The sequence below is a fragment of the Nelusetta ayraudi genome, unplaced genomic scaffold, assembly GCF_046127955.1.
Source record: "Nelusetta ayraudi isolate G7.1 ecotype Tasmania unplaced genomic scaffold, CSIRO-AGI_Nayr_v1 ptg000151l, whole genome shotgun sequence".
NCBI classification, from domain to species: Eukaryota; Metazoa; Chordata; class Actinopteri; order Tetraodontiformes; family Monacanthidae; genus Nelusetta; species Nelusetta ayraudi.
The window spans coordinates 1,719,949-1,747,319 of record NW_027466201.1 but is presented as its reverse complement, the minus strand read 5'-3'; the positions used below and the strand labels follow the sequence as shown (position 1 = coordinate 1,747,319).

Genomic DNA, 27,371 nt, shown 5'->3' with positions numbered 1-27,371 from the left:
GAAAGTCGGCCTAATGTGCTCTTAGAATACGACGCGACTTTGTTTTGTGTCAGGAAGACAAACCGGTGAACCTCGGCGCAAACACGGTCCTTCGCCGTCCTACCTCGTGTGTGTGAAACTGCTCTTTGACCTCCTCCACGTCGTCGGACACCTCGTCTTGAACCTGGAGGGTGTCCTCCGCCGACAGCAGCCAGGTCAGCACCTCCTCCAGCGTGGTCTGGTAGCTGTCCAGGTCCACGTCCAGCTGGCCCGCCTCAACGTTGCCCTCCATCTCAGAGGGCGACGTCAGGGCACCGGGGCTCTCAGGGCGGGGGCTGCTGCCAGCTTCCTCCATCGGCACATTCTGGGGGGTAAAAGAAAACAACAGGTGAAATAAATTTTACACTGAGTGCATGACTGGAAAACTATAGGAGAAACTCAAAGAAAAAAACAGCCATATAATTTTTATTTTTATTTTAGAGAGTTTATTTCGGTCGTTTTTCAATATTGTACGTGCATCACACAATAAACAAAACTATAATTATAATAATATGCATTGACTGAAAAGGTGTAGGCTGGAGCCTTTGCTTATTTTAGAAATATAAGTATCTATGTGTTATAGAAATACAAGTAGGATAAATAATAGCAATAATGATAATTATAATTTGTAACAACAACAACAACAACAACAATATTAACACTAATAATAATAGTGCTTATGTTCATAATTTTGTTTTGTATTTACTCATATTATTTCTAAATATTGCTTTGAACCTATGGAGTGTTCATAGTTTCCTTTCTAGTTTTAAATCATTCCACAAATTTCCACCTTTTACTGTTATACTTTCTTTTGCATTAGCCCTGCACTTTTTTTTTTCGGAACATGCAAACCCCTCTTTAAAATGAACTTAAATAAGAATATAAAATCTAACAATGCCTAAAATGTCCACTAGGCCTCCCCTTGTTTACATCAGTTGCTGGGTATTAAAAATAGAAGCAGTCATGCCGGGAAGGCCTTGTGCTGCTGCGGAGCATGCAGACTGACCTGCCCTGTTCAGCGCAGAAAAAACAAAACAACTGCAGGCCTATTATGAGATGCTGGGAGGCGCCCCATGGCAAGCTGGGCAGGCCAATCTTCATTCTACGAATAGCAGTGCCTTTGAGAAGCACTTTTAATTCGGGGTGGGATCAGACAATGAAAGGAGAAGTGTTTCGCACGAGGACGTGACGCTGTCAACAATTGCAAAATCAAACACGTGGCGTGTGAGTCATGTGACCACTGTGCAATTACTTTTGCAACTTCCTCGCATGAATTCTTAATCCCGGGGCCGGTAACTCGGCTTTTGAATGTTGTGTCCCACCCCTACTTGGAGATTAATACACTGGATGTGAACGTGAAGACGTCTTCATTTGTCGGCGTCGGATGAAAAGATCCATCTCGGCGAGGAGAGAGCATGAGGCCTCATCAAAGATGACAGAAATGCTAATGGATGTGTGGCGTTGTGTCAAATAGATCTTTGTTCACCAGCAGGATTTTTTTTTCTTTGTGCGTATGTAGTGGAAAGGTCACCGGCTGAAAATATTCAGCAGCCTTTTGGATATTATGAACAGAATCAAAAGGGGGAAAAAAATCCTCCAAGCTGCTTGGTTGGACAGGTGGAAGCTAGCAGAAGGTCAAAGTAACAGCTAAAGAAAGGAATAAATAATGACTGGATTCATTCATTCATCCCTTTTGCAGGCGGTTCTAGCACCTGGCTATCATCAATGACAGCCATGCAACTTTGTGCCAATAATGAAAGCACTCCTGATCTAAAATTAACATTCATAATCTCAGAACGTATCTTAACCTCATAAAGGGTGGGCAATATGCAGACTTCAAAAACAAAGAGCCTTTATCTCTCTCTCTCTCTCTCTCTACTACCAGCAGCATTACACATCGCTTCCAAGGAAGTGGGGACGTGTGCCAGGAAACTAAACCCCTCATTGGACCAATCAGAACGCTATATGAAGAAAAAGAAAAAAGAAAAAAGAAAACACTTTTCCAGCACTCCTTCCAGGACGTGTGAAGTATGTGCCCATGGGCAATAAAACACCAAGAGCTGGTTTAGAAACCTTCCCCCGACATCCAACTACATCAGGCACCGCCGGCAGACGTGCGCGCCTGAAGGAAAAGACTGCAGTCAGCCGGAGAGGATTAAATGCTCTCGAAAGATCCTGGGGGAGTTGAAGGAACTATGTTTGCGTGGGGATCAATCTTAATCTGCCGAATCAAGGAGAAATATGACAGCGATTAGGGCGGAGAATGAGCGAGAGTGCAGGAAACAGTCAGCCTTCAACTGGTTTTAAATGTCGATGGATTCCATCGCTACTTGTAATAGGCTTCCTTTTGACTACGATCAAATCAATCAATCAAAACGTTATTTATATGGCACTTTTCATGCATTATGAATGCATCTCATGCTTGAGAATGCTTTACAGAAAAAGTGACACATCAAGGCACTGAGGAACCATGAGGAAAACCACCTGTGGGGAGCACATGCACACTATCTCCCAGTGTGTGGACGCTCCCAATGAGGAATCACTGGAGCTAAAAACACACACACACACACACACACACACACACACACACACACACACACACAAAAAAAAAAAAAAAAATAGATAAATTAAATACATAGATTTAAAAGAAATAAAAGAAATCACTGACTGACTGTTTTGCGCTGTCCTTTAAAACCGCCGAAGAAGAGGGAGCCAGAAGGAGCTAGGAGGCTACTTCCACTATCAAAAAGTGTTTCAGGTAGCTTTTAAAAGGGCGTCTTTTTTTCCCCCACTTCCGCTTTATTTTATCCTATTGTCCTACTAGTTTGGGCAGGAGTTTAGATAAAAATTGACTAAAAGGGCTAGCGGCAAGAGTTAGCCTTTAGCTTTCTACCGGCTCTTTGCCACATCCAAGGCGTGAATTCAGCAAACTTTCCGTCTTCCGTGTCAGGCTATGCTAAACTAACAAAAGTCGCTAACATTAGCATGTTTGAAACGTTGGCAGCATGCGCAGCCTCCCGTCCGCTAACAAACGGGCATCTCCGCTGCTAAACTAAGCGCCGAGTTTTATTCGCACCTAGTTGTCCCTCAGTTTGCGCTCTCCTCCCTTCACATTTGCCGGGCGGCAGCTCGGTTCGCTGGCTGCTGTCAGAGGGGGTGAGTCATGGCTCCCCTCCCCGAGCCGCTAGCGCATGCTGTGCTTTTCATGAGCAGCGGTGAGGAGAATGGATGAGACGGAGGTTTTTACAGGCGAAGGCGGAGGGGAAGTGACTCACTCTATATGGCAACGCACAATGAGGCGCTTTACGATATTCCTCAAGCTCGCACACAACAGAGAACGTGGCCTTCGGGGCGAATGTTATCAGAAAGGCAGGCGACAGAGCTGCAAGAGGTTGAAGCAGTTACACAGTTTATAGCTCCGGTTTTTTTGTGTGTGTTTTTTTTTTCTTCTCAACTCTGAGTTCAGGGTTTGACCTGTCACCTGTCCTGAGATAATAGTTTGTTTACACCACGGAAAGGCCCAGACAGACAGACAGACGGTCACTGGGGTAGAGAAATATGTGCGGGGCTGAAGCCGCGTCGGCACTAAAACAGCTGAGCCACAGACATCAGGAAGATTATATTAAATTGGTTGCTTTTGGCTGATAACCTTGGCCAGCAGCTGGATCGCTCAGATACCAGCTCTATCATTTTGCTCATTCGTCTCGCCTGTCGACACACAGGATGCGTTCTCAATCAATTTCATTTGACTCCATAAAACAACTGGCGTTGCTTACATGCAGGGACCCTGGAAGTAGGTGAGACTGTAAACAGTAGCTGCTGCTCAGGAGATGAGTGTGGATGCAGCAGTTTTATGGAACTAGATGTTATTTTCATGTTAAAAGAATAAAAGGAGGCAACATCTTTGTCAGCAGTATGCCTTTGCTTGACTCCCAACTTGCTTTAGCATGAGTTCAGCCCCACTGTATAGGTGAGCTTGTTTAACGCAAGCCTCATTGTGCCAGAACAAACTATATGATTAAGGTCTGGTGTGGGGATGATGTGCAAGCAGCAAACATGCGGCCGACAACAGAGGATTACTTAATAAGCACACAAAGCAAAGAGAGACTTGCAGTATATTTGGCAGTTTGCCAGGCTGTTGCTGTTAAACATCGACCATCCTTGTTTTGTAGGTCAACTACACATTAGGACCTACACAGCAGCCACGCAAACAATCATTATGCGCTTTTCGATAAGAAATCACACTTGCCTACAAAGAGAAGACACCCCGTTCAAAATGAACCAGCACAATCTGCATGTCCTCCAAAGTGCGGCAATCATTCGGGGTCATCAAGCAACCGAGCAAAGGTTATCCAGTAAAATTCCTTTTCGACCTTCCTGAGGACAAACACGTTGCCTCACCGTCGAGGCACTCTTGAGATGCCTCCGAGAGTTGGCCCAGAAGGAACGAATACGACGACATCTTAACCTTTCTAATGCACAGCACCGCAGGCTACGTGAGCGCAACACAATGCACATACAGCAGCACGTGGGCTTTTATCGACGTCGAACAGTGTTCGTACCAGAGGTGGAAGCACAGTTCATCGACCAGTGCGCCAACGCTCCCTCCTGGAGGAGGGCTCGCTCTCATCCAGGTCCAAATTCGATGTTGCGTTCACACCAGACGAAACCAAGCACTCAATTTCTTTCCCTGGATTAATCAACTCTGATGCAAAAACACACAATTTGTCAGCGCATGCTAGATTTCTGCACCTGCGCGGCTCCAGGCATTTTGCAGTGGCAAACCACAGAACACGGGCCGTGAAACGCATTAGCACTTCAACAACGTTTCATTCTCGGTGCCCACGATGAACTCCCTTAATTTGCATCGCCTGCTGATTTTCTCTCTTTTCTTTTCAGCTCGATTTCAATAAAACTGAACAAAAGTGGACAATGTGTTAACGCCTATGTGAGCCCGCAGAATAACTGCAAAACTATTTTATTGCCGTGCTGCTCTAGCAGCTTATTGGAACTTTGCGGGCAACCCGAGCGCTAGCTCGCTAACTCCCGGCAAAGAGGATTACGACATTGCTTTCTAGACGGAGAGTAAACAGCAATTCCCTGCAGCAGGAAAACAGTCTGAAGCAAAAGACCTTCTTGTGTTTTAATTTCCACACTTCCGAGAGACCAGTCTGACACGATCCCATTTACAAAATAACTGACATTGTTCTGTTCTTGTGGTAGGATTAACTTGGAATTGTGGCTGTAGGGAAGAAACCCCTGTGTCTGTGTAAGTGTGTTTCTTATTAAAGGGGCACATTTTTGATGATATAAATTCCAAAGATTTGGTCATGGTTGGTTGTCTCCGTTACTGGACACCAACTGAGCATTTCCCCACATTAAAGAGCTCCGAAAAAACAAAACAGACCCAACTATGAACTGCAAGAAGACCCTTCTGTGCACTGAACTAAATGTTTTCTTAACCCGTGAATCCTTCTTGTTTCTAACAAAGCAAATCAAGTCTAAAAAGAACAAATTTCCCGGCGCATCATCCCGTCTCCCAAAGAATTAAAACACTAAGTGCAAGCAACACTTACGCAGTGTTTTACCTGAGCACTGAGGCCTGGACCCGAGTCCTCGGCCTCCACTTTGTATTTGCGCGGCAGGGTCTCCACCTCCCTGATGGCGTCCATGCTCACGTCCTTGGGCAGCACGGCGAACAACGACGTCACGTACATGATGATGGACTTCTTATCTGGCAACTGCACCGCCACATCTGTGAGAGCAGTCGGGTGGGGGTTGATCGTAGGGAAGAAAGGTCAGAGGTACAAAAGAAAGCGGCCGCGCAGGATGGAGCGAGGAAGCAGTTACGGTTGACAAGGAGAGATAACGTGCGTGTGTGTGGGGAGGGGGGGGGGGGGGGGGGGGGCAAGGTGAGTTTTTTTTTTTCTTTTTTTTGCTTGAAACTAGCAGCGACACGGGTCAGACGCGCCTGCCTGGCATCGAGGACGGCGTCGGAATACAGAGCGTGTGTTCCGTGGGGTTTGTGCACTCGGAGCATGTACATGTGCTCCATCAACTGGAATTAACACGCTGAGCAAACACGCTGTCTTACACACGCTGGGCCAAAGACAACACCGGCCTGTTTGCTGCCCCGCGAGTTCACCCAGCCGCTGGCAGGACACCAAGGAACGCTCAGTGAAACGCGGATTATTTTTAATTTGTGGGGGAATTCGGATTTAATATTCAAGCCCTTTCACCGCCAACTTTTTGCACTTTGGCGATGAAAGGCACTTGAAACAAAGCTGCAAGAGTTTGGTGCGTATCGGATTTATGGGTATCGGTGAAAAATAGGGATGTCTCACGCTACTCGACAATAGCTGCGTTTCTATTGCATCTAGAATTGCGCAAAACCTAAATATCACAATTAAAAAACTGGAAATGGAAATGCAGAAACTTCGTAAAAACCTTTTGCCCGGAGGGAAAGTTACCTTCAGGGTCCAGTAACCGTTCGATGGCCAGCTGGTCTTTGGCGACAGTGAAGGCTTGATCTAGTCTCTCCACGGGGCTCAGCCTGAGGACCTGGTCCCAGCTGAAAGCATTTGGCCTAAAACAAGCAGGAAAAGCGGTGATGAAAGATTCCGAAAAGTCTGGTGTTGAGGTTGGAGTTCAGAACATTCGCCATCTACAGACATCTTCGCAAAAAGACAGCTTCTTGAGAAGCACGCACTACGTTTACATGCAGAGCTTCATCGGACTAAACTCATTATTTGTTTTTCTCGTCTAATCGGACTTCTGTACCTGTCCCAGTTCACATGCAGCTGAGAAAATCAAATTATTGACGGGAACGCCTCCACCTCCCCCACACTAGGGGGCAATATGAGTCTTTTCAGTGTGTTGACTTCCGGTTAACCTCTTTTGTCGCACAATAACAAACGGAGTTGCGATACAACACCGGTGTTATGTCACAGACACAACATATTACTGGCGATTTTACTGTGGAAGCCCACACCTACGGCAGCAAATATACTCTTGTAAGTGAGCTGGACTGTCACCTGAAACAGGGACTCATCAACCAATACCACAGACTCAGGCGTGTAAAGATGTTAAGCTGCGCGTTTTGAACCGTGAACTAATTTTCTGAAGACTTTTCCTTTAGTTGTGCTTGGCCTGCTTGTGTTGAGGTCGGGCTGTGTGTGGAATGTGTGTGTAGAGTTATCCCGCTAAACCCTGGCCCAGGTCTAAAACCAACAAGTGGCCTTTCTGGCAGCTCAAAGGTCCGCGGGTATGTGCGTAAGCGTGTACATGGAAGTGTGCGTGCGTGCGTGTGTGTGCGCGTGCACGTCACTGACAAGCAAAAGGGGGGAGGATAACATCAACCAACGCTCCTCTCGCCTGGTTCTCTCTCTCTCTCTCACACACACAGACACACACACACATTCAGAAGGCATGTGCAAACAGTGGCGTGGCAAGCGCAAAAATAGCGAGCACGCCAGTGTACACACACACACTGGGCAGGCGCTGACCTGTTGGCCTGACCTCCTTCTACTCATGCACACACACACACACACACACACACACACACACACACACACACACACACACAAACAGAGAGGTTCCGAAACATCTGCCGTTTCCAAATTCCAGCCGTGCCTCTCTTGACGGCGTCTGAAGCTGTCCGCAGTCAAGCGTGATTTACGCCACGTCACAGCCCCCCCACTGGCTCACCTGAAGTGGTGCAGGACGGCGTTGAACGCCAGGCCGTCGGCCCAGCTGGTGGTGAAGTTGAGCACGTTGACCTCCGGGTACGAGCGCGTGCACTGCCGCACCCAGCTCAGCAGGATCTTCTCGCTGTTGGTCTGCTGCAGGTTGGACATGATGTCTTTCATGATGTCTTTCACCTGAAGGGACATGAAAGGAAGGAGACGTGATTTAATGAGAAAGAGGTGAGTTGCTATTTCCAGACTGTGGTCCAAACTTCACACATGGATCCAGTTTAGCTTTCCTGTCATCAATAATAAATAAATAAATGCAACAGGTGTGCTTCTTCCTCTTCAGAAAAACCTGATGCAACAATTCTGTGGTGACATGACCAAAAAAAAATAGGCTAGAACTTTTCCAGCTTGCATGCAAAACACATTTTGAGGAAAGAATACGCAGGTTAAAATGTAATAGTGAACTGGCCCTTTAAAATAAGTCACCTGCATATGCACACTACTCCTGCCAGCAGCTGTGTATCATTCTCAAATTGCTAAGCTAAGCTAAGCTTTGAAGATTTTTCCCACCAACCGGCTACATCGCCCTCGTCTACCCTGCTTGCATCATGCGATCTCGCTGGGTCGTGCGCCCCCTCCAGCGCGGAAATGTGACATCTGTTTCATTTCAATGATGGCAAAAGTCAGACGAAAACATGACCGTTCGAGTTGAAGTGACAAATATGGTTAGGATCACGTACAAAAGCCGATTTGAGGAAAAAGGAAAATCTGACCCGTGTTTTAAAAAAAACAGATAATTGAGACTTGGTGGCGCACGGACATACGCAACAATCATCTTTTTTTTTTTCTTTCTTTTTTTCAAAATACCATTAATGAGTCTTGTGAGTGTGGCCGGATATGGCAGGATGGAAAACACACACACACACACACGCACACAAGCAGCCATGAGTAGTTTATGTGCTCACCTGCCAGTGCAGAATAATGCTCCAGATGAGGCCCAGGGTCAGCTTGTGGTTTCCATCCACTATGTCCGTCCCGCCGATGTTTACCAAATCAACCTGAAGTTGTGACAGATCGGCAGAGGGAGCCATGATGTGAATATACAGTGATACAGGCAGAAAGCCAAGCTTTACCAATGGACTTTAACAAGCGTCTTTGCCATTACGGCCGAACAGCTTGTCTTTAATTTTATTCAGGCGGCGAGTAGAATCCCAAGACACTTCCTGTGCTGCCGACACCAGCGTTGGGCTAAGCGAAGCCGAGCACCAAATGATTGCAGACAAAGATTACGGCGGCGCGAAACGGAACATGAGGTCAAACGTCAAGTCCTGAGAATAAGCTGTGAACCTTCTCCGGCTCCCAATTATCTCGGTGTTGCGTCACTGTCGCAGTCTCCTATGTTTACCCATCGACATCTGGGAGGCGGCGGCGGAACCTGCACTCGTCTGAGTGTCAGAGAGGGAATTATCAACGTGGCAGCAGAGAGAGAGTTTCTAAAGACACTTGGCTGGGGGAGAGGCATTAGTAGGGAGTCAGCCACGTTTGTGACATCACAAAGAGCTGAATTTCCAGAAGTGAAGGATATGCTTCTCATTTATGGAAAGGTGACTCAACTACTGAGGGGAAAAAAAATATTATATTATTAGAAGCATTTTTTTTTTTTCTTAATGTCAGACCTTCAAGTGAAGATCATACCATTGGTTAATGCAAAAGTCACAAAGGAGCTCAAAGTCACATTGAAATTAGAAAATGTCTTTTTTTTTCTTACTGCATTCATAGTAAGTAGCACACCTTAAAAAGAGAGAGGCTTTTAATACCATGCTATTATGTAAAGATGGAATCTGGAGGATGAAAAAGAGAAAAAAAGATTGAAAGAGGCAGACTGACAAAGAAAAATGCAGAACATCATGCAGACAAAATGACACATTCAGATAAAAGAACAAAGAGGGGCTTTAGACACAGCCCAGAGGTGACCCAGACAGAACCCAGATCCTCTTTGCCAGCACGCATGAACAAGCGGCGCTCCGGCTTCTGCTGACCGGGTGTTTATCGGGGCCTTTCGAGCTTAACTCAAATGAGCCGAGTGCTGAGACGGTGCCAGAGCAGCAGGTAAGAAAGAAGTCGTCGCAAAACAGCCCAAGAGAATCTTCTGTGACGACATGAGATCTAAGCGCAATGAATCAGGTTGTTGTTGGTCAAGTTGGACGATGATGAAAAATTCTCCCCAGTGGAGCGAAAATATGGAGCACAGCTGAACTCTTCAGCTGCTACGCTGTGGCAGGGGTGTGTCCCTCACAACCCTGCGACTCCAACTGCTTCACAACATGACAGGCTGTCACTGAAACTGGCCTGAATGCAGCATCTTCAACACTCCAGACCTTTTGCATATTTAGGTTGTGGCTGTGAGGAATTTTAGTTTGACCGGAACGCAGCCGTCAGTTGTTGCAATGTTAATCATGGATCCCTGTTTGGTTCCCTTTCACAGTCCTGTGTACAATATGGAAATAAAACGCCCAGCAGAGCCACACAGAGACATTTTCAATTCCTTTGAAAATGATTCTGCCTTCCGCAGGAATATCAGCATGAATGAGTTCAAAAGATCAGCAAATAGAAATGATCTTAATAATTTGTTTAAAAAAAAAAAAAAAAAGAAAAAAAAAGAAAAAAAAAAAAAAATATATATATATATATATATATATATATGTGTATATATATATTGCAAACTGTTAACATTGTGGTGGTCAGTCAACTTTTGAAATGGTCCATGGCAGCCTGTCCAAAAAAAGAACTCACGTTGTTCTGATGAAGGACTTGCAGAACTTTGTTGACGTTGTTGAGCGCGTGCACTCTGGTGGAGCCTCTCTCTTTGGTCTGAGGAGTGCGGAAACAGGACAAATCAGCGCATTGGGTGCAGGGATACACAATCAGTACTGTCAATATTGTATAAAATAAAAAGGCATACAAGCCATTCAGTTTCATGTACAGAAGAAACAGGGAGGACAGAAAACGATACCCCGGAACAAAAAAAAAAAAACCTCCATCACTCAGCAGCATTTCTCACAATACATTCATCACAGCTATTACGCTATCAGGGGCCCAATTTCTGGAAAGAATGCCAAGATGAATGGCTGCCAACTGCAAAAGCCTTCAGAGTCTTTACATACCTCAAACACTCATTATCACCCAATTAGATAATTTGTATATTTTGCATCAGAGAGAGAATCGGCTTCTCGGAAAACGGTGGATGAAACAGGACGAGCCGTACGCGTTGCTATGTTAGCTCTCCCGCACCGTGCACCCAAAACACATGATGGTCAAAATGGACAAAATGCACCATCAACAAGAAACATGTATCTTTCATCTCCATGCTACGGATGAACTTCCACATTTTCTATTGATATTTATACTCCGAATCAGCAGTAAAATCCCACTCATTAATCCCAAGGTGACAGAATCCTTTTAATGATTCCTGGTCACCAACTGTCGACATCTTACCAGGACGGAGCTAGTCAGACCCTCCAGCAGGTCCAGCAGCCGCCTTCCGTCCTTCAGGTCGCTGAACATATCTTTGATGGGCGTCTTCCCCGACTGGTGAACATAAAAACTGCAGTTAAAAAAAACAACAAAGGAGCCACAGGGCCAAAATAGTACGGAGAAGTTGCAACTCCCGCATTACCTTGGAGAACTGTGCATTTATCCATTTGGTGAAAGTTTTCTTCTGAACTGCGTCATGCTCATCTGTGGAACAAATGGGGGAGAAAAAAAGAGGATCATTTAAAAAGGTGAGCTGGCCGACCTATTTGGGCACACAGATGGTGATGTCGGCTTCTTAATTACAGCAAAAAAAAAAAATAATTTCAACCTTCCGGTTCCAAAAAGCAACCGGCCATATTCACTCTTAGCCGCCGACACGCAACCGAACAGTGGTTACAGCTGCAGACGAAGCAGCTTAAAAGCATCCGATCAATGTGTCTGGATCAGAAAATTGCAGGTTCAAAACGTAGGAGGGGGTATTTGGATAATGTTCACAAAATGTGAACGGGGGGTGCAAATCGTTCGTAAAACCAGGCTGAAAAAACAGAAAAGTGGTCAAAGTGAACATGCTGCCGTCGATTCGAACAGCAATTCCTTTTCTTAGGACTGAGTTCATGGAGACAGTCCCTTAAATTTACAGTATTGCTGTTTAAAGCTCATCTTGAAAACATCCCCAAGATCAGCGCCAGACCGATCAGCATTGCTTCGGGTGAAAGGAGTGGTGGCTACAGGTGGGGTTTTGTTGTGATGGAAGGTAGAAGTTGCACGGAGGGAGCGTGAAACAGTGACAAATCAGCTTCACGAGCTCGAAATCAGTCGCAGTTCCTTTAAAAACCATCTTCACCATTGAAACAGGGAAACAGCAGCAAAATACAATGACAGTTACAACTGTCTATCTGTGGTTCCCTCGTTCTACAATGACACAATGGCAGGTTTAAAAGGTCTGAAACTCCACAATGCACATTTAAATGACCAAAAGAACTGGTGCATTGATTAACTTGGGTTAGCTGTCAAAAACGACCCACACATAGAACCAAGAGACGGACCTGTGCACAACTTCTGTGAGTGTTTCAAAGAACCCAAACACACGAGTGCAACTCAGTGTCGCTGCGTCAATTTGGCGCCGTCCCTGCACTGCGGTCCCCCAAGAAACAGTTCATCAAGTTGTCAGAGTTGGTCAGGGGTGCACGCCTGGAGCTGGAGGTCAGCAGTGAAAAATTAGTACAGTCTCCTTCGCTGCAATTCTCCCCCTCAGACAATGTGTGCGTGTGCAGTTCAAACCCTCAATGTCAACCGCGCAATTGCGCACAAGGGCTGAACAAAGGGTCAGAGGTTAAGATCACGGGCCGCAGCAGTGGCCAGCGTCTTTGTTTTGTGTGTTTTGTGTGCGCGCACATCCTTGTCCACACAGTGACAGTTGACTTACTCACGGCTACGGTTTTCAAACCCGACAAGAACAGAAAAGTCTGGCACAATTCCGCTGGAAGGCTTGTGTTTCGTAAACGTAAAATATCGGGGTTAGGTTAAGGGGAAGGTTTAGGGCAAAATGTGGTTCAGGTCACCGCCGGGGTCAGGCTCAGGGTTTGGGTCGGACTGTGAAGAAGAATGAGAATGGGAAAATTACGAAGCTTCGCTTGCCCTTGTGACTTACGGAAGCTCATTGATGCCACCCTAAAAAAAAGAAGAAAAACGCAGGGCTCAGTATCACCTTATAACGTGAAACTGTCACGTTTTTACGTGCTCATTTTCACTCATAATGTAAAACTATCACGTTATGTTGTGATAATTTTCAGATTATAACGTGAAACTACCACATTATTTCATGATCATTTTTACGTTATAAAGTGAAACTATCCCGTTTTACGTGATAATGTTCACGTAATAACGGCAAACGCTTAACGTAAAAAGTTTAGCGTAGCTTAATGACCAAAAACAGCAATCAATCATCGGCAAATTTTATGTGGATATCTCTCGTCATGCCCACTTCCACCACTCCAAAAACCAAAACGACTACTCCCGTTTTGTGGATACTGTCCATGTTAAGGCTTTTCCTCTCCATAGGCGCTCGTGATAGAGAAAAGACTTAACCTAGCTTAATGTCCGAAAACAGCGATCAACTGTCACTAAATGTCACGTGGACATACCCAGCTTCAATTTTAAATTCCTGTATTTCCCACATGAAATTTGGTGATTAATGTGATACTTTCATGTTATAACATGAAAATGATCAGGTAAAAAATGCGCTTCCGTAGTGACTCGACGCCTTCGTCAAAATACTTTTTGACAGCAGCGTTCCTGTGATCAGCGACGACTGGGCGGTTACCTGCACCTGTTTCACCGCTGCCTCCTTGTTTGTTTGTTCTCAACCAACAAGGTGATTAAAACGAGTTGCTAGGGGCAAAACGGCGTTGGTCGCTGTTTCGACCTGCTTCTGCGATAAGCCGCCACGCCACTGACTGCCGGCTCGGCATGCTTGATAAATTGCTCTTGGTCGTTTTTGCGTAAGCATGCAGACGAAAACGAAACGCCTTCCCAGTTTCCGCGGTGAAACTCACACTGGCTCCCATCCTGACGGAGGCTGCATCTTATCTTGTTTTGTTAACGGAATCCATGAGCCTGTTTACTCACTGTTTACTTGTTGCAAAGGTCAGGTGGGAGTGTTGACAAAAAATATTTTCGAATATCATTCTTTGTTTTCTTTTTAACAAGAAATTTCCATCCTCATTCTCGTAAAAAAAACGCCACTGCTGCAACACACTGATCTCTGTGAGAGAAGCCATTATTCACAAACTTGCTGCTGCTTTTTTGAAAACAGTGCTTCTCAACTGGTGGTCTCAGAACTCACATTTTTTTTTATGACCCAAATTTATTCCACAGCACTCAAATTTATTGCACAAAAATAAAAACACTCACCCGCTATCCATCATGTCTAGTAATTCTTTATTCAAATTATTGAATTCAATTCTGTATCCTGCATCCAACAAGACCCACTGTTAGGTCGCGACCCACCAGTTGTTTTAAAACCAGAAGCTGAGCTGTTCTAAAGCAACGCTGTGGTCGCACAATGCGGAGTACAGCGTGAAAACATCCAACGGGAGTCTTTTCATGATGGAATATCCAGCTGCATTGTTGGTTTTTCGGCTGACCTGAACGCTTCGGAAGCACGACGGACACCAGAAGGGTGGCTTCCGCAGACGTGAATGGAGGCGGGAACCAAAGAAAGAGCATCTAAAACACACCTCGCCCGCGTCGCCGCATCATTGTCTTTAAAGCGCTTTGAACCATAACACCGTTAAAAAAAAATAACGACCCCCTGAGAGCGCGCTGTCCCATTTTTCCACATAAATCTCCAACGGCAACAATAGCACCTAAAGAATCCTGTCTTGGAAGTGAAGAAGACAAAAGAGGCGGCGCCTCATGAAGGCGATGAAAGAAAATGAGGCAGGGAAAAAAAAGGCTGCGGGAGACAAAGAAGGGGTCGCGTTGCAAAGGGGAAACAACGGCACGGCCGACAAAAGCTAGGTGCCATAACAGGAGGCAAAGTGACTGTCGCACAGTTGTCGCAGGGGTTCAGTGGATAGTCTGGTATTTGTGAAGTGGGGGCTCAATGAGGCACTTGTCAGTAGGAAGTATATTAGCCACAGGAAATCTCAGTCTGGGCCGCCCCATGACAGTTCAGCAGTTGAGATGCACTATTTTGCAAGTGCTTCGCATCAACTTATGAAATTCAGGAAGAAAAAAAAAAAAAGGTTGACATGAATGCACACAATGTAGAACAATATGCTAAGGTTACGCTACACTGGGATTTCTGGATGGAAAGTAAAGCACTGTGAAGATTTTCCACACTTATTGTAGACGCTGCATTGGGAGTTTCACCGAATGGCTAAATAATATTCCGAAAAAGTCACACAGTCTGTCTGCAGAGTATGGCCCAGATTCCATGCTGTTACTCTGAAGGTACTTTCCAACTTTATCGCTGGAACTTTAAACTGAAACTGCAAAAAGAACAGTTTGTATCCAGGCTGCATGTTTACCCAGGAAGATGGTGATTGTTCAGTGTCTATTGGCAGGTCATATTTTTGCCCGTTCACACACAAGCCACCCCACCTGGAATTAGCTAACAACAAAACAACAATGACATCCCTCTTGAACTCCAGAGTTACAGGTGTGGAACAGTGTCACCTCATCCCGAACTCCAATTTCTGAAATGTGAGGTACATTGAATGCACCACTACTTTTGAAAAGTCTCGCAGATGACCCATAAACAAAAAAATGCTTTAAAAAAAAAAAAAACTTTTTTAACAAGGGGAATACATAAGGTTGAAAAGGACCACGCAGGGCACAATAATCAAGCGGGAGCAAATGCACAGTGAGGCTTTTAATAAAAAAAATAAAAAATAAGATGAACTTTCTTGTGCCGCTGCATTACAGGTAGACCTTATCAGCTTCTTGAGAGGCTCTTGGCAGGCTCGCGTCTCCATCCGACCACCTTGACAGGAGGACAATAAACTCGATTCATGACCGCCGCTGCCCTCTCAACCCATCTGCTGCTCCGACTCGCCCACGACAGAGGAATGTCTTACAGGCGATCAAAGAAGGGAGTGTGTGTGCGCGTGCGCGCGCATGTGTGTGAGAGCGCCAGAGAGAACGAATACCTCAACCGAGGCCAGCCTCTCGATACGACGTGAGACACCATGACACGTTCCCATCTGACACAAGCAATATGGCTGCTTACATCCGCATGCACAAGCGCTCCTGCCGCACTTAACATTTTAGTCCTGATGTTCGTATGAAGTGCGGGGAAAGGAACGTGAGCAAGACCAGATTAATACAAGTTCTCTTTGGCCTCTACAAGCATCTATATGTATAGAAGTACTTCTACAAAGTAAATACAAGTGGTGCCTGAGCTTCCCCGGGAGCGCAGGTGTTAAATCCTTTAAAACGATAAGTTGGAACAACACGCAAACATGGATTGCCTGTGCGAGACATATTAGCTGGTCAAAGCCCATGTAGGACAACAAACAGGTTCAAGGCTACGAGTTAAACCTACACTGCAGAAACAACAGAAACTGGATGTGCAGATTCCTTCTGCACTACATAAGCATCACACTATAATTTCCACGATAACTCTGCAATATGACTGAGAATTGCACCAATATACATTGCGAGAAAATCCATAAAAACACATAACGCAAAGAGGTTAACATGAAAGGAAACAAACCACAACAAACCTTAGTTACAAATGTAATAACTTCTAAAGGTCCCATACAATGCAAAAATCACTTCACCAGTGTTTTTGAACAAAGCATGTCCTCTCTTGGTAGCTCCACTTTGCAGTGAGGAATACTGCAACACACACTTGTGGAAATGAGTCCATGGTGATGTCACAAGTGGCACTGACAGCTCATTGATACAGTACATCTGCCTCCTTCGGACCATTTTTTTTTTACACATTAAGTGTTTTAGCACAAGGATCAAATTGAACATGTGTGGGAGCCACTAAACAGGGGGCTAAATAAATATGTTGGTGCTTTTTTTTCTGGTGAACTTAGTTTCTTGGATGAAGCGCCACAAGATGACGAAAATCAACTGTGAATGACCATAAACATAACACAAGCAAAAAATGTTACAGCGGGGTACTTGAGATGTTTTTGTCTCGTGTCTCAGTGCTTTGCCGTCTGCTGAAAAGCAAAACAGAGTGTGAACTTTGAGCAAAAAGAATCCGTCCTTCCTTTGTTGGCTTATGAACATAAAAGGGAAAGTCGACGGCGGTCGATGATCCACAGAGTGACTTTTATTACTCCTGTGTGGCACCCCGTGTGTAATCCCTTGCCCGAAAAGGAATAATCTGTTGTGGAATACGTATATATAATTTCATATAATTGGGTGTTTAGGATGGAGCCTAAAATGTAGCAAAGCCGCTAAACCAATGCAATTCGAGAAGCGCTGCGGGGAGAGGAGAAATGTTTATCTCTGGAGGTAAACGCCTGATTGTGGGTCACGCTGGTCGCAAAAATGAAGATACTCTATCAGCCAAATGCACCGCGATGAGGGGTCCGTTGCTTGCACTATCTTTGTGCCATAATTATTATAATTCACACCATGAACTTACGCACTGTATGTAAACATAGTGCGCACGTACGTATTTTGCACAGCCGACATGTTACTAGTAGTGTCACTGAAAGAGGACTCCCAGGATTCTGGAAGAGCTCAGTGGAAACTCAGGTACAGACGTACACGCCATGTTTGTCGTGTCACTCACACTATCCTGATAAAAAAATAAATCAGGCATGGGCAAACTTCGGCCTGGGGGCCAAATATGGCCTGTTAAGCTTTTTAATCTAGCCCGCCAAAATTTAAGAAATTATATTAATGGTAAGAAAAATTTTTTTTAAAAAAAGTTTCCCTTCAAAGATATTTTGTTGTAATTTTCAATTGACATTAACGCACACGTTTTCTCCACATCCCATTACCTCCTATGATGTGGGTCACCAAAACACTCCATCCATCTGCTCCTGCTCCGGCCCCTCTGTCAATTTTTAGAACCCATTGTGGCCCCACCAGTCAAAAGGTTTGCCCACCCCCCTGGTCTAACATGTTTTAGAATGGGCTCTTTCCAAGGTGGATGTTTGAGGTAAATATTTGAAAGACATCCCATCTGGCGTGCCGAGTCACTGACGTTGAGGAGCGTTCTAAAATTATTTAAATTACCAAAGGTCTCCAATTCCCTCCATCGTTACATAACCCGACCTTACTGGGAAACGGCCGTGGAAACGTGACATAACCTGGCAGGGCGGGAAAAAAAACTAGCACGGAAAAACAAATGTTCCTCGAAGGAGTCAGCCAGCTGGGAACACAGAGCTGACACATAAAATATACAAACGGGGTCTATTAGTGTTTCCCCCCCCCCCCCGGCTCCAACCGTGACACAGGTGGAGAGGGCCGTTGGCTGCACAAGCAGGAAGAGTGAGGGGGGGAAACAAGAGGGGGGAAGCAGTGGGAGGCGCCGAGGCGAAAAATCAAACAATCCGTCAGGGTTTCCACGGCAGCGTCACCCGGCGAACTGGAGAGGTCGGGCTTGAACAAATAAGGGTATTTACAAGCTTTAGCCGCACCAGCGAGCCACGATAACCTTTCAGCGGGAGGCAAACTTGGCAGCTCGCTGCGTCGCTATCATGGATATATTATAAGAACTGGATACCGGACTGGCAATATGCTGGCGCGCTGATTTTTGCCAGTGGCCACCTGAGGTACTACAGCAAAAAATATCCCATGGGCCCAAAAAGCATTTTTCCCCATAGACCGCAATATAAAAATAAATGCCTGACAGGATGACTGTGACCTGAAACGTGACTAATAGCAAATGCTTCTATTGTAGATTTTTCAGTTATGGTGTTTTCGTCATTTAAAAAAAATAACAAAGGCCAGAAAATCACTAGAAAAGAGTTTGTTCCATGTTTATTACATGTATTGTTTCTTAAGAGTTTATAAAGAGTTTATTACGTGCTGTGTCTCGGCTCGTTCTGATTGGCTGCGTCCTGACGTGTCTGTAAGGGATCGTTCTGATTGGCCAAATAGATCACGTGACTGGCAGAGGCATGATGGGAAGTGACACAACTGTGTATGCTCTATTGGCCCATTAATGCGGAAGTCACAGTTTTATTGGGCAACTTCATTGAAATGAATGGGCCGCCGTCTTGGAGTCTGGGGATGTGGTCGCTATCCTAGCTGGCTGGACACAAGAACAAATGCAGTCATTGGTCCAAACATGGCAAAAAAAAACAAAAAACAAGTGCCTGACTGCAGGAGAACAAGTTCAAGTGCCATGCGAGGAGGGATTTTTTTTACCCCCCCCCCCCCCCAATGGGAAGCGCACACAGCGACTTTGCTGAAGGGCCACTCCTAAAACGGACAGCCCTCATCTTTACAGGGAATAAGGAGTCCCAGCTGTTCGCTGTGAGCGGAGCGCCGCCACCCAGGCGGGCATCAGAGGCGGCTATCAATCCTAACGCGGAAGCAACACACCTTCCAGTGGGAGACTTGGATCGCTTTATCATTTGGGTCCCAACATGCATTCCAGCAAATCTGCATCTACATTTGCGTAAGTGAAAGTGAATGTAGCGCAAGGAAGGCGGCTAACGCTATTCTCGAGCATGCCGCTGCCAAACTTCAGCTGAGGCGAATCTGGGAAATTCCTAAGCGCATAGAACTCAATCCCACACCGCCAGCGGAGATGCGTTTGATTCCGACTATAGGCTGAGAAGCATGCACAGAATTCCTGTAATCTCAACCCCCCTCCGCATTCCTCCCTCCTTCCTCCAGTGGTCACTTGTCGAAGCTTGTCCCAGGCAGCGCAGCCTTGTTGACACACACACACACACACACACACACCGCAACCCCCCCTCCTTGCCACGATGTGGGGAATTTGTAAGCAAAACACACACACACGTACGTCCAGAACGATTACCCCACATCCCCACTTAGCGGCTTGAAAAGCACCTCTGTGGCGGGCACTGGAGCGTGCCGTGTTATTGGTAGGCGCAGGAGGGGGTACTGGGGGTAGGCTCTGATTAACAAGTGACATGCAAGAGACGCACGCGCGTGAACTTTCGTCGATAGATTTGCGAAGGGCAATCAGCTGCGTTTCCATTCCAGTTTTTCGTGATATTTCTGTGCCGTAATTCTCGTAAAATCTCATGGATGGAGGTACAAAATTTCTTTTATAAATCTGCATTTCAACGTTGTTTGCCGTCATGAATGGTTGTTTTCTCTTTGGTTACTTTTAAATAAAATATTTCGTCTCCTCCTCTGTCCAAACATAACGTGCCATTTTCACTTGAAGTGAACTGATCACATGACCCCGCATGTAGCGACCACTGACGTGTAAATGCGAGAAAAGTGTTTCCATGGCATTTTTGCGACACCCCTCTATATCGAGTGTAAAAACGTTTTAGCGATAGTTGAGAGGTTTTTGGAAGTTTAGCTGTTTCCATTACCGGACCAGTTCTTTCTTGGGATATGAAACACAGCTAGTGACCGTGACAACAATTAGGGGTTTTGTATTGTTAAAAAGGGTCACACGGTACAAGTGCCGGGAGTGTACGCATGAACGCAACTTGACGAGAGCGCTCCACACAGCAGCCCCGTAAAACTCCTGGAAAGCCACTCGTCACTCGTTGACACCCAATACCTAGATGGGACCTGACATAGCCAGTGACCCGTCGTATCCTCCGCACCTCCACTTTGAAAAGCACCCCACCGCCAGGTTTGGTCCTTCAGACCGCCCACGGACCGCCAAAGAAAAACATCGGAGAGGATTTTAACCCAAGTGCACCGTCATCATTAGCGCAGCAAAGACTAAACGATCAAAGATTGTTTGGTCAAAAGGTCACAAACTGCCCCATTTTTTCCCAAGACCTTTTAAAAGGGCCTTGCTCGTTTGATATTGTTGGAATGCCACATTATTAAATCATGTGAGCTGTTATATTGTTTATTTGCTAAAGTTTATTATACCAGGCTGTATCTTGACAAACCAAATGCGGCTCCATCAACAGGGTCCAAAGTATGTTAAAGTCCAGGAGAAAGTATGCATGGCGGAATAAATCTTAAAGAAAAAAGAAAACTCTCCGAACTCCGAAGCAGAGTTGTGCTTACGGCGGCTCAGCTCTGCACCACCTGTGGCATAACTCTTGTCTGCGAGCCAAGTGTCACATTTTTAAAGTTCCTACCTCTCAGTCTGAGGCCATGCTCTGTCATCTTTCGACTGTCAGCTGCCGATAATAAAAAGCGGAGAAGAGGCGGCAGAAAGCAAAAAAAACCCGAGTCTGACCGAGTCGTCCGGGAGCGTCGGCGGAGGACGGACTCTCCTCTGCCTGTGGCGCTCCTTGACCGGCGAAGGAGAGAGGGATCAGAAGAATGCGGCGAGGGAGAGAGACAGAGGGGAGGGAAAGAGGGGCACCGTCAGCAAAAGCACGAAAACAGGCCGGGGGCAGGCCGAGCACGACAGGACAGGGCAAGCCGAAGGCAGGGGGGGGGGGGGGGGGGGGGGGATTGGCGATGCCTCGCTGAGCGGAGGGCTGAACGTTGGCAAAACACAGAAAACACTGTTTGGCATTGCGCTGCGTGCAACAGGGTCAGGACTGCCTGGGGGAGGAGGGGCATATCAGCAGGAGATCGCCGCACGCAGCGCGACTACAGACAAAACACGGGACAGAGTGGGAGGAGATCGTCCCGATGCCGATCCAACGAAGGTTTTGACACACCTGAACCGATCAAGGCTGCAACAGACAGCAGAGTTCATGCCGATGTCCGCATAGAGACGCGTACGCTGCGTTCAGACTGCCAGCCAAAATCCAATTTTGAGCCCATCCAGATTGAAACCGCATGGCTTTTTTTGTAGTCTGAACACTCACAAATCCAATTTTGCAAAACGGATTGAAACCACCTTCGAGAGGTAGTTTCAAGTCGCATTTGGATAGATGTGTCTCAGTCTGAACAGCTCCAAACACGTCGATCGGTTGACCCAATTTGAGACGGAATCTGATTTGAATCAGATTCGCCTGCAGTCTGAATGCGTTCAGACTGCAAGACCCTACAAGCTTCTTTATATTCTTGACGACTGCATGTAAAGATGGACTGCTGCCTAAGTAGCAAAGTGGTCCAAAAGTGGATTGTTGACCAGACATATCCATCCAGAAGAGCGCCCACAGAAAACATGAAACAAAAGTTCCGCATTTATCAAAAACTGGGGGGGGGAAAGTTGTCAGAAAATACTTTTTTTTTGTGGTTGACGACCACGAATGAACACATGCAGAGGAAACAATGAAGTTGTGAGTTAGTCATCTGGGCTCACAGTCACTTCCTAATGATCTTCTTCTCGTTTGATGGTTCTAAACAGCAGCGACCTGAGCCTGCTTCCTGCCTTCATCACAACTGAAAGACGGCGAGCAGCCAAATGCACTAGGTTATTCATTTTGAGTGTTTGAAATCACAGTGCAGTAATTTAAGCTTGTTTTTTTTTTAGTTATTTTGTAACTAATACAAGAGGTACGTGTGCAGCAGTTTGATCTTCCTTCCAAACCACAGTGAAACACTAACATGTGGCAGCTGCTTCATAAATAGCAAAGAGCACCTGGCCGCCTGGATGCACGAACATTCTGGCAGCAAAAATGTTCAATCCCTGTTGTAAATATTCATTTTTATTGCAGAGTCAGCACCCTCCAAAAGGAACAAAATTATTTTTTTTAACTGAACAAGCAGGGCTTCAACCCAGAGCACAGCGGCAAGCTGGGGGGAAAAAGAGCATTGTAGGCCAACCCTTCATACCAATGTGTTAGGAGTTTGTATTTTTGACTTTTGGTAGCAAAAGAGGTGTGCGAGGCAGAGACGGGCAGCCCAGTCATCCAACAATGGCCTCATACTTGAGGAAATGGGAGTTGGGGTGGATTTGTGTCCAATCAAACTGTGATGTAGTGTAAAAAATATGAGGCAGGGCTTTCGCAGCCCAAACACGAGCGTTTCACTTCAAGCTTCTCCCTCTGTCTCGAAATTGAATTGAGCAAAAACAAAACGGGGACACTTAGAGATGTGGCAGGTAAGTTTCCGTTGCCGACGCTTCACTGCATCCTCAGCGAAAAACACAGACTTGATCGCCCGCTTACCCACGTCAGCGCTGGCGGCCCTCCTGCTCCTCCTGAAAAAGCTGTGCCTCCGCCGGGACATCCACTTGCTCAAATTCATGATGGAAAGCCGGTGATTTTACAAACAGAAATACAAACACACATACAGAAAGTGAGAGAGAAACAAACGCGGGTCCGGAACAGGAAGACAATAAGGTGGTGGCGAGAGAGAGAGAGAGAGACGGAGGGTGTGACGAAAGAGGAAGCGAGCGGAGGTGCGACTGTTTATGCAGAGCGTTTCCGCTCCGTTTGTTTGGGGCTGTCAGATGCTGCGTGCACGTGCACGTGCACGTGTTCAGCTGACAGGAGCGGGAAGGAGGAAAGTGATCGACGCGGGAAGGGAGCTAAAAAGCAAATAATCAAAAAAAGGTCGGGCGACAGGTGACGACGAAGGTGCGACGGCTGAGTTGTAACGCAGGCAAGCAGTGACAGCACTCGCTCTGCATCTGCTGCAGTGACAGCAGATGAATGTGATTCAAATAGGGGGCTGGGTGTGTTAACAGAAGAAAAAAGGAACACACACAGGACGCGCAGCTTTTAACAAGGCTGCAGCGGCAACCGCTTTCAAGGCCCGACTCCATTTGCCCGATGACACGTATAGTCAATGACAAGGCAACTGAACAAACAAGTGAATTCCCTGCAGGGGTAGAAGAGAGGAGGGGAAGGAAAACAAGGCAGAAAGTGAAAGTAGGTTGTGGTGGGTTTTTTTTTTTTCTTGCTTCCTCCGCGAAGAGGAAGTAGAGGCGGAATACCAGCCCAGCCGCCGATCCACTCCCTTCCTTCGGGGAGCAGAGGCAGCTGGTCCGGTCGCTCCTCAGAGGAGCCGACGGGCCTCCAGGGCGAGGCGCCGCCGCTGACTGAGGGGGACTTCCCAACTTCGAGGAACAGGCATCCCGCTCTGACTTTTTTTTTCCTGCTGTTTCCTGCACGCTACTCGCCTCCCTCGACTTTTTCGTCTCAGCACTAGACGCAGTCCGGCCTTTTAAACTTCCCCAGGCACGAGGTCAAGTGAGAAACCTTGTAAAAAGGCTGTTTCCCCGTCACACATGCGCCACTCACCAGAAGTCAGAGGCTTTGGCGTGAAATTTCAGTTTGCAAAGGTCATTTTACCTTCCCTAAACTTTTCAGCGCAACTGGACGTTTTATTGGCCGTTTACCCGGAGTCAGATGTTTTTGAAAACGCTCTAGAAGACAAAAAACACGTTTACACAAAGCCGTCTTCAAAAAATTCCAGTTTACACTGATACGCTGGAAACGACTGAAAAAAATGTAGTACCTATGCCAGGCCTGGTGTGGCGCCAAAAGTTTACTCCCTGAAGGCGGATGAAGAAGAAGAACATTAAAAATACTCGCTGAGTATCTCAGGTTCTTGTTCATGACTGACTGCAGAGGTCGGCGGTTGTCAAGGTATTGTACTCGACCCCAGTGAGGAAGTAAGATGGTCAGGTAGCAGAGCTGCTTGTGACATCACAAAGGGCTGATCTTCAGAACGGTGTTCGAGGGTAGTAAAAGAATGGAATGGACTTTTCTCATTTCTGAATAGTTAGTTATTCAGAGACATAATAAAAAAACAAGTCAACGAGGAACCTTTAACAGTGGGTAATATTATCACTCCTGTCAGCACTGAAACTAGAATCTTTCAAGGGTTAATTCAAACTCTGCCCGGACCTCAGCCTGTTTTTTTGTTTTAGTAAATCCTGTCATGCGAGAGGTCAGAAGGTAGATTGGGCAGCGTAGCTTTGTGCCGTAATGAGCTGGGCAAAGGGGTCCGAGTGGGGGATTTAGAGAGGACATGCTTTGCGTTGCTTCGCTTGATCCAAGTGCCACAGGAAAAAAATGCTCTGTGTCCGAGAAGACTGACCAGCTTCGGCCTTCTCGAGGAGAGTTTAAATGTCATCTGTCCTGGGCGGAGCGACTAAATCACCCTGCACAAGCGGGAGCGAGCGTTCACGCACACACACACACAGACCAAGGAAGCCCAGTCCCACAGAAAAACCGCACCCAAGGGAGATCTTCTGGTCAATGTTTCCATTCCAAAATTTCCAGCCAGGATTTCCCTCGTCTTGTTTTATCCCACTTCCCGTGGGGCCTAATCCTGCTTTAAAGAAAAAGAAGAAAAAAAAAATGGACACTATCTTCTACATTACATTATTCCATGCCATTATGACTCATCCAGTTTTGCCCATGACACCTCACTTCCATTTTGCGGTTCAAACGCACTGTGAGAACTATCAACACCCGGATTCCAGTGGTAGACTCCACTGGAAGTGGTAGTGAAAGCTCCTTTGTTGTGATTTGATGCGTTCTGTGCTCTCCGTGCTACCCACACATGCAGATGCTCTCCGGTTATTATGCGCCTGCCTGGCGCAGCGCGTCACAGTTCTCACCAGCGCGGTGGATATCGCTCCAGATTAGTTTAATGTTCCATTCAATTAGACTGGAATAACTTGATCCCTCTCTATATGCGCACACAGCAGACAGCTGAGATATATTAAAGCGACCAGCTATGTGGGGCGGAGTCTAAAATTAAGGATCCGTGAAATGTGACTGAGCCAGAGCTCCGCCAGCGTGCCCTCTGTTCGCTGTGTCGGGAGAATTTAAAGCAAACGTTAAAAAATCTGCCACGTTACTATTGCCATGGTTTACGATTGGATGCCGGTTTAGGCTGCATTTATACTCCACTTGCATACGTAAGTATGTCCATCCATCCCAGACGTTATCTCTGTCACTATCCTTCAAACCTATGGAGTTTAACTGGCACGGACGTTAAGCGATAGCTCCTCTAGAGGGCAGCGCAGCTGTATTGGCAGAACTGCTTTTCCCACTATCTCGGAAGACCCAAAAAGCACAACTTGCAGTAAAGTAGAGATTAATGATGTTGCAAACACATCACAAAGCAGCAAAACAAAGCATAGCACAGTATGACCGAGGGGAGCGTGAATCTCAGGTGACAAACAAAGGGGTCAGGTGAGCGTCCGTTATTGTGCGATGGTTATTTAACAACTGCCTCCAATCAGGTGGATGATATTTGACCTTTCACCTTTGTCTGCACTGTGGAATGAGGCAGGGGGGGATGGGAGGCACACCGGCAGATCTGCAGGATAGGTGTATGGGACCTGGGGGAGGTAATCCAAGCAGGACTGGAGGCACTCCCTGGAACCCGACCAACACACCTGGTCGTCAGCAAGCCACTGCACGGTGACGTCTATGTTCGGAAGGTGTTTTACTATGCGTCAGCAAGATTTGCTTGAAACAAGTCAAGCCAGGTGAGTTTGAATTTACAGAGGCCCCAAACACTTGCTATTCTAGCATCAATGCACCTCAATCTTCGTCTTCAAAGCGGTTTTCGGCCTATCTTAATTGGATGGTGCCCATTAGCTAGTCACCATCTTTTCTGTCTACAATGGTGGAATGTAGGAAAGGAGGTTCGGCTGCGGCGAAAGCAAGAACTGACTGTTCCGAGTTGCTCCGGAAAAAAAAGAACACCCACGGAAGAGGGATTGATAGAAACATCAAGAGTCAGAAGCAATACGTGCTGTTAAAGAGATTAATGCGGACGATGCGGCGGCAGCAGTTTTATGAGAGGTGGGTGGCATGTTCACATTAAAAGGTAGAACGAGAAAGAGCACTGAAGGTTTTGCCTTGTTCCTAACCGGCTTTAGCAAGACCCACATTTTTTTTCTTCTTATAATAAAGTCCTGACCCAAATTTATTCCACAACACTCAAATTTACTCAACGAAAATAAAGACACTAGCCCTCTCTCGATCTTGTCAGTCCAGTAAATAACCTATTTAAATGATTAGATTGAATTGTGTGTCCTGTAAAATTCATTTTCTCTATAAATATAGACATACATTTTAAAATATTTAACAAGAAAAAAAAAAAGCTGTTTAAACGTAACTTGTTCAAGGTATATTATGACCATCACAGTATCTACAGGTGAATTAGCTCTTTCCTGCCACTACACTGTTATAATGATATTAACTATCCGTGTAAAAAATGTTCAATTATTTGTGACTAATTTAATTTAATCGACAATTAATCGATAATCGATCGATTAATTCTTAACACCCCCGGTCGCGACCCACCAGTTGAGAAACGCTGGGTTAGACAATGAGCAATCAATGGGAAGCCAGCCTGCAGACTGACCCACCTGAACGTGACAGACAGACGACTGAACCAGTCCGTCTTTTCCAGTTGCGAATGCGGGATACAGGTTCCAGGTGATTTTGCCAGAATAAATCTGTCCAGCTTCACAAAATTCTGCTTTTTTTTTTTTGGGAAGGGAACCCTTTGTTCTCGCTGCCTGTTCCAGTTTCACAACGTCTTGGCACGGCGGCGGCACAATCGTGCCGACGTCTCACGAGACGCGCATGCATGGCGGTCTTCCCCCAGACTGTGCAACGCTTGCCAACTTTCTGTCAATCAGTTACGACGTGCAAGATG

At 46.1% G+C, this 27,371-nt stretch overlaps 1 protein-coding gene across 10 annotated transcripts in view; it reads right to left on the bottom strand.

Moving 5' to 3' along the window:
* utrn (utrophin) overlaps nt 1-27,371 on the bottom strand; it is a 174,958-nt gene that overhangs the window by 143,118 nt on the left and 4,469 nt on the right. For 4 of the 10 annotated variants that reach the window (XM_076013514.1, XM_076013510.1, XM_076013518.1 and 1 more), the window contains exons 1-9: nt 22,907-23,062; nt 11,389-11,450; nt 11,208-11,300; nt 10,506-10,583; nt 8,678-8,770; nt 7,726-7,898; nt 6,489-6,604; nt 5,595-5,773; nt 104-343 (exon numbers count right to left, since the gene is read on the bottom strand). In XM_076013514.1, coding sequence (XP_075869629.1) covers nt 104-343; nt 5,595-5,773; nt 6,489-6,604; nt 7,726-7,898; nt 8,678-8,770; nt 10,506-10,583; nt 11,208-11,300; nt 11,389-11,450; nt 22,907-22,985 — 1,113 coding nt within the window. In that variant the 5' untranslated portion in view covers nt 22,986-23,062. Of the gene's footprint in view, nt 1-103; nt 344-5,594; nt 5,774-6,488; nt 6,605-7,725; nt 7,899-8,677; nt 8,771-10,505; nt 10,584-11,207; nt 11,301-11,388; nt 11,451-20,974; nt 21,133-22,906; nt 23,063-27,371 lie in introns of those variants that run through there. The other 6 variants (XM_076013515.1, XM_076013513.1, XM_076013511.1 and 3 more) reach the window with 4 other exon arrangements.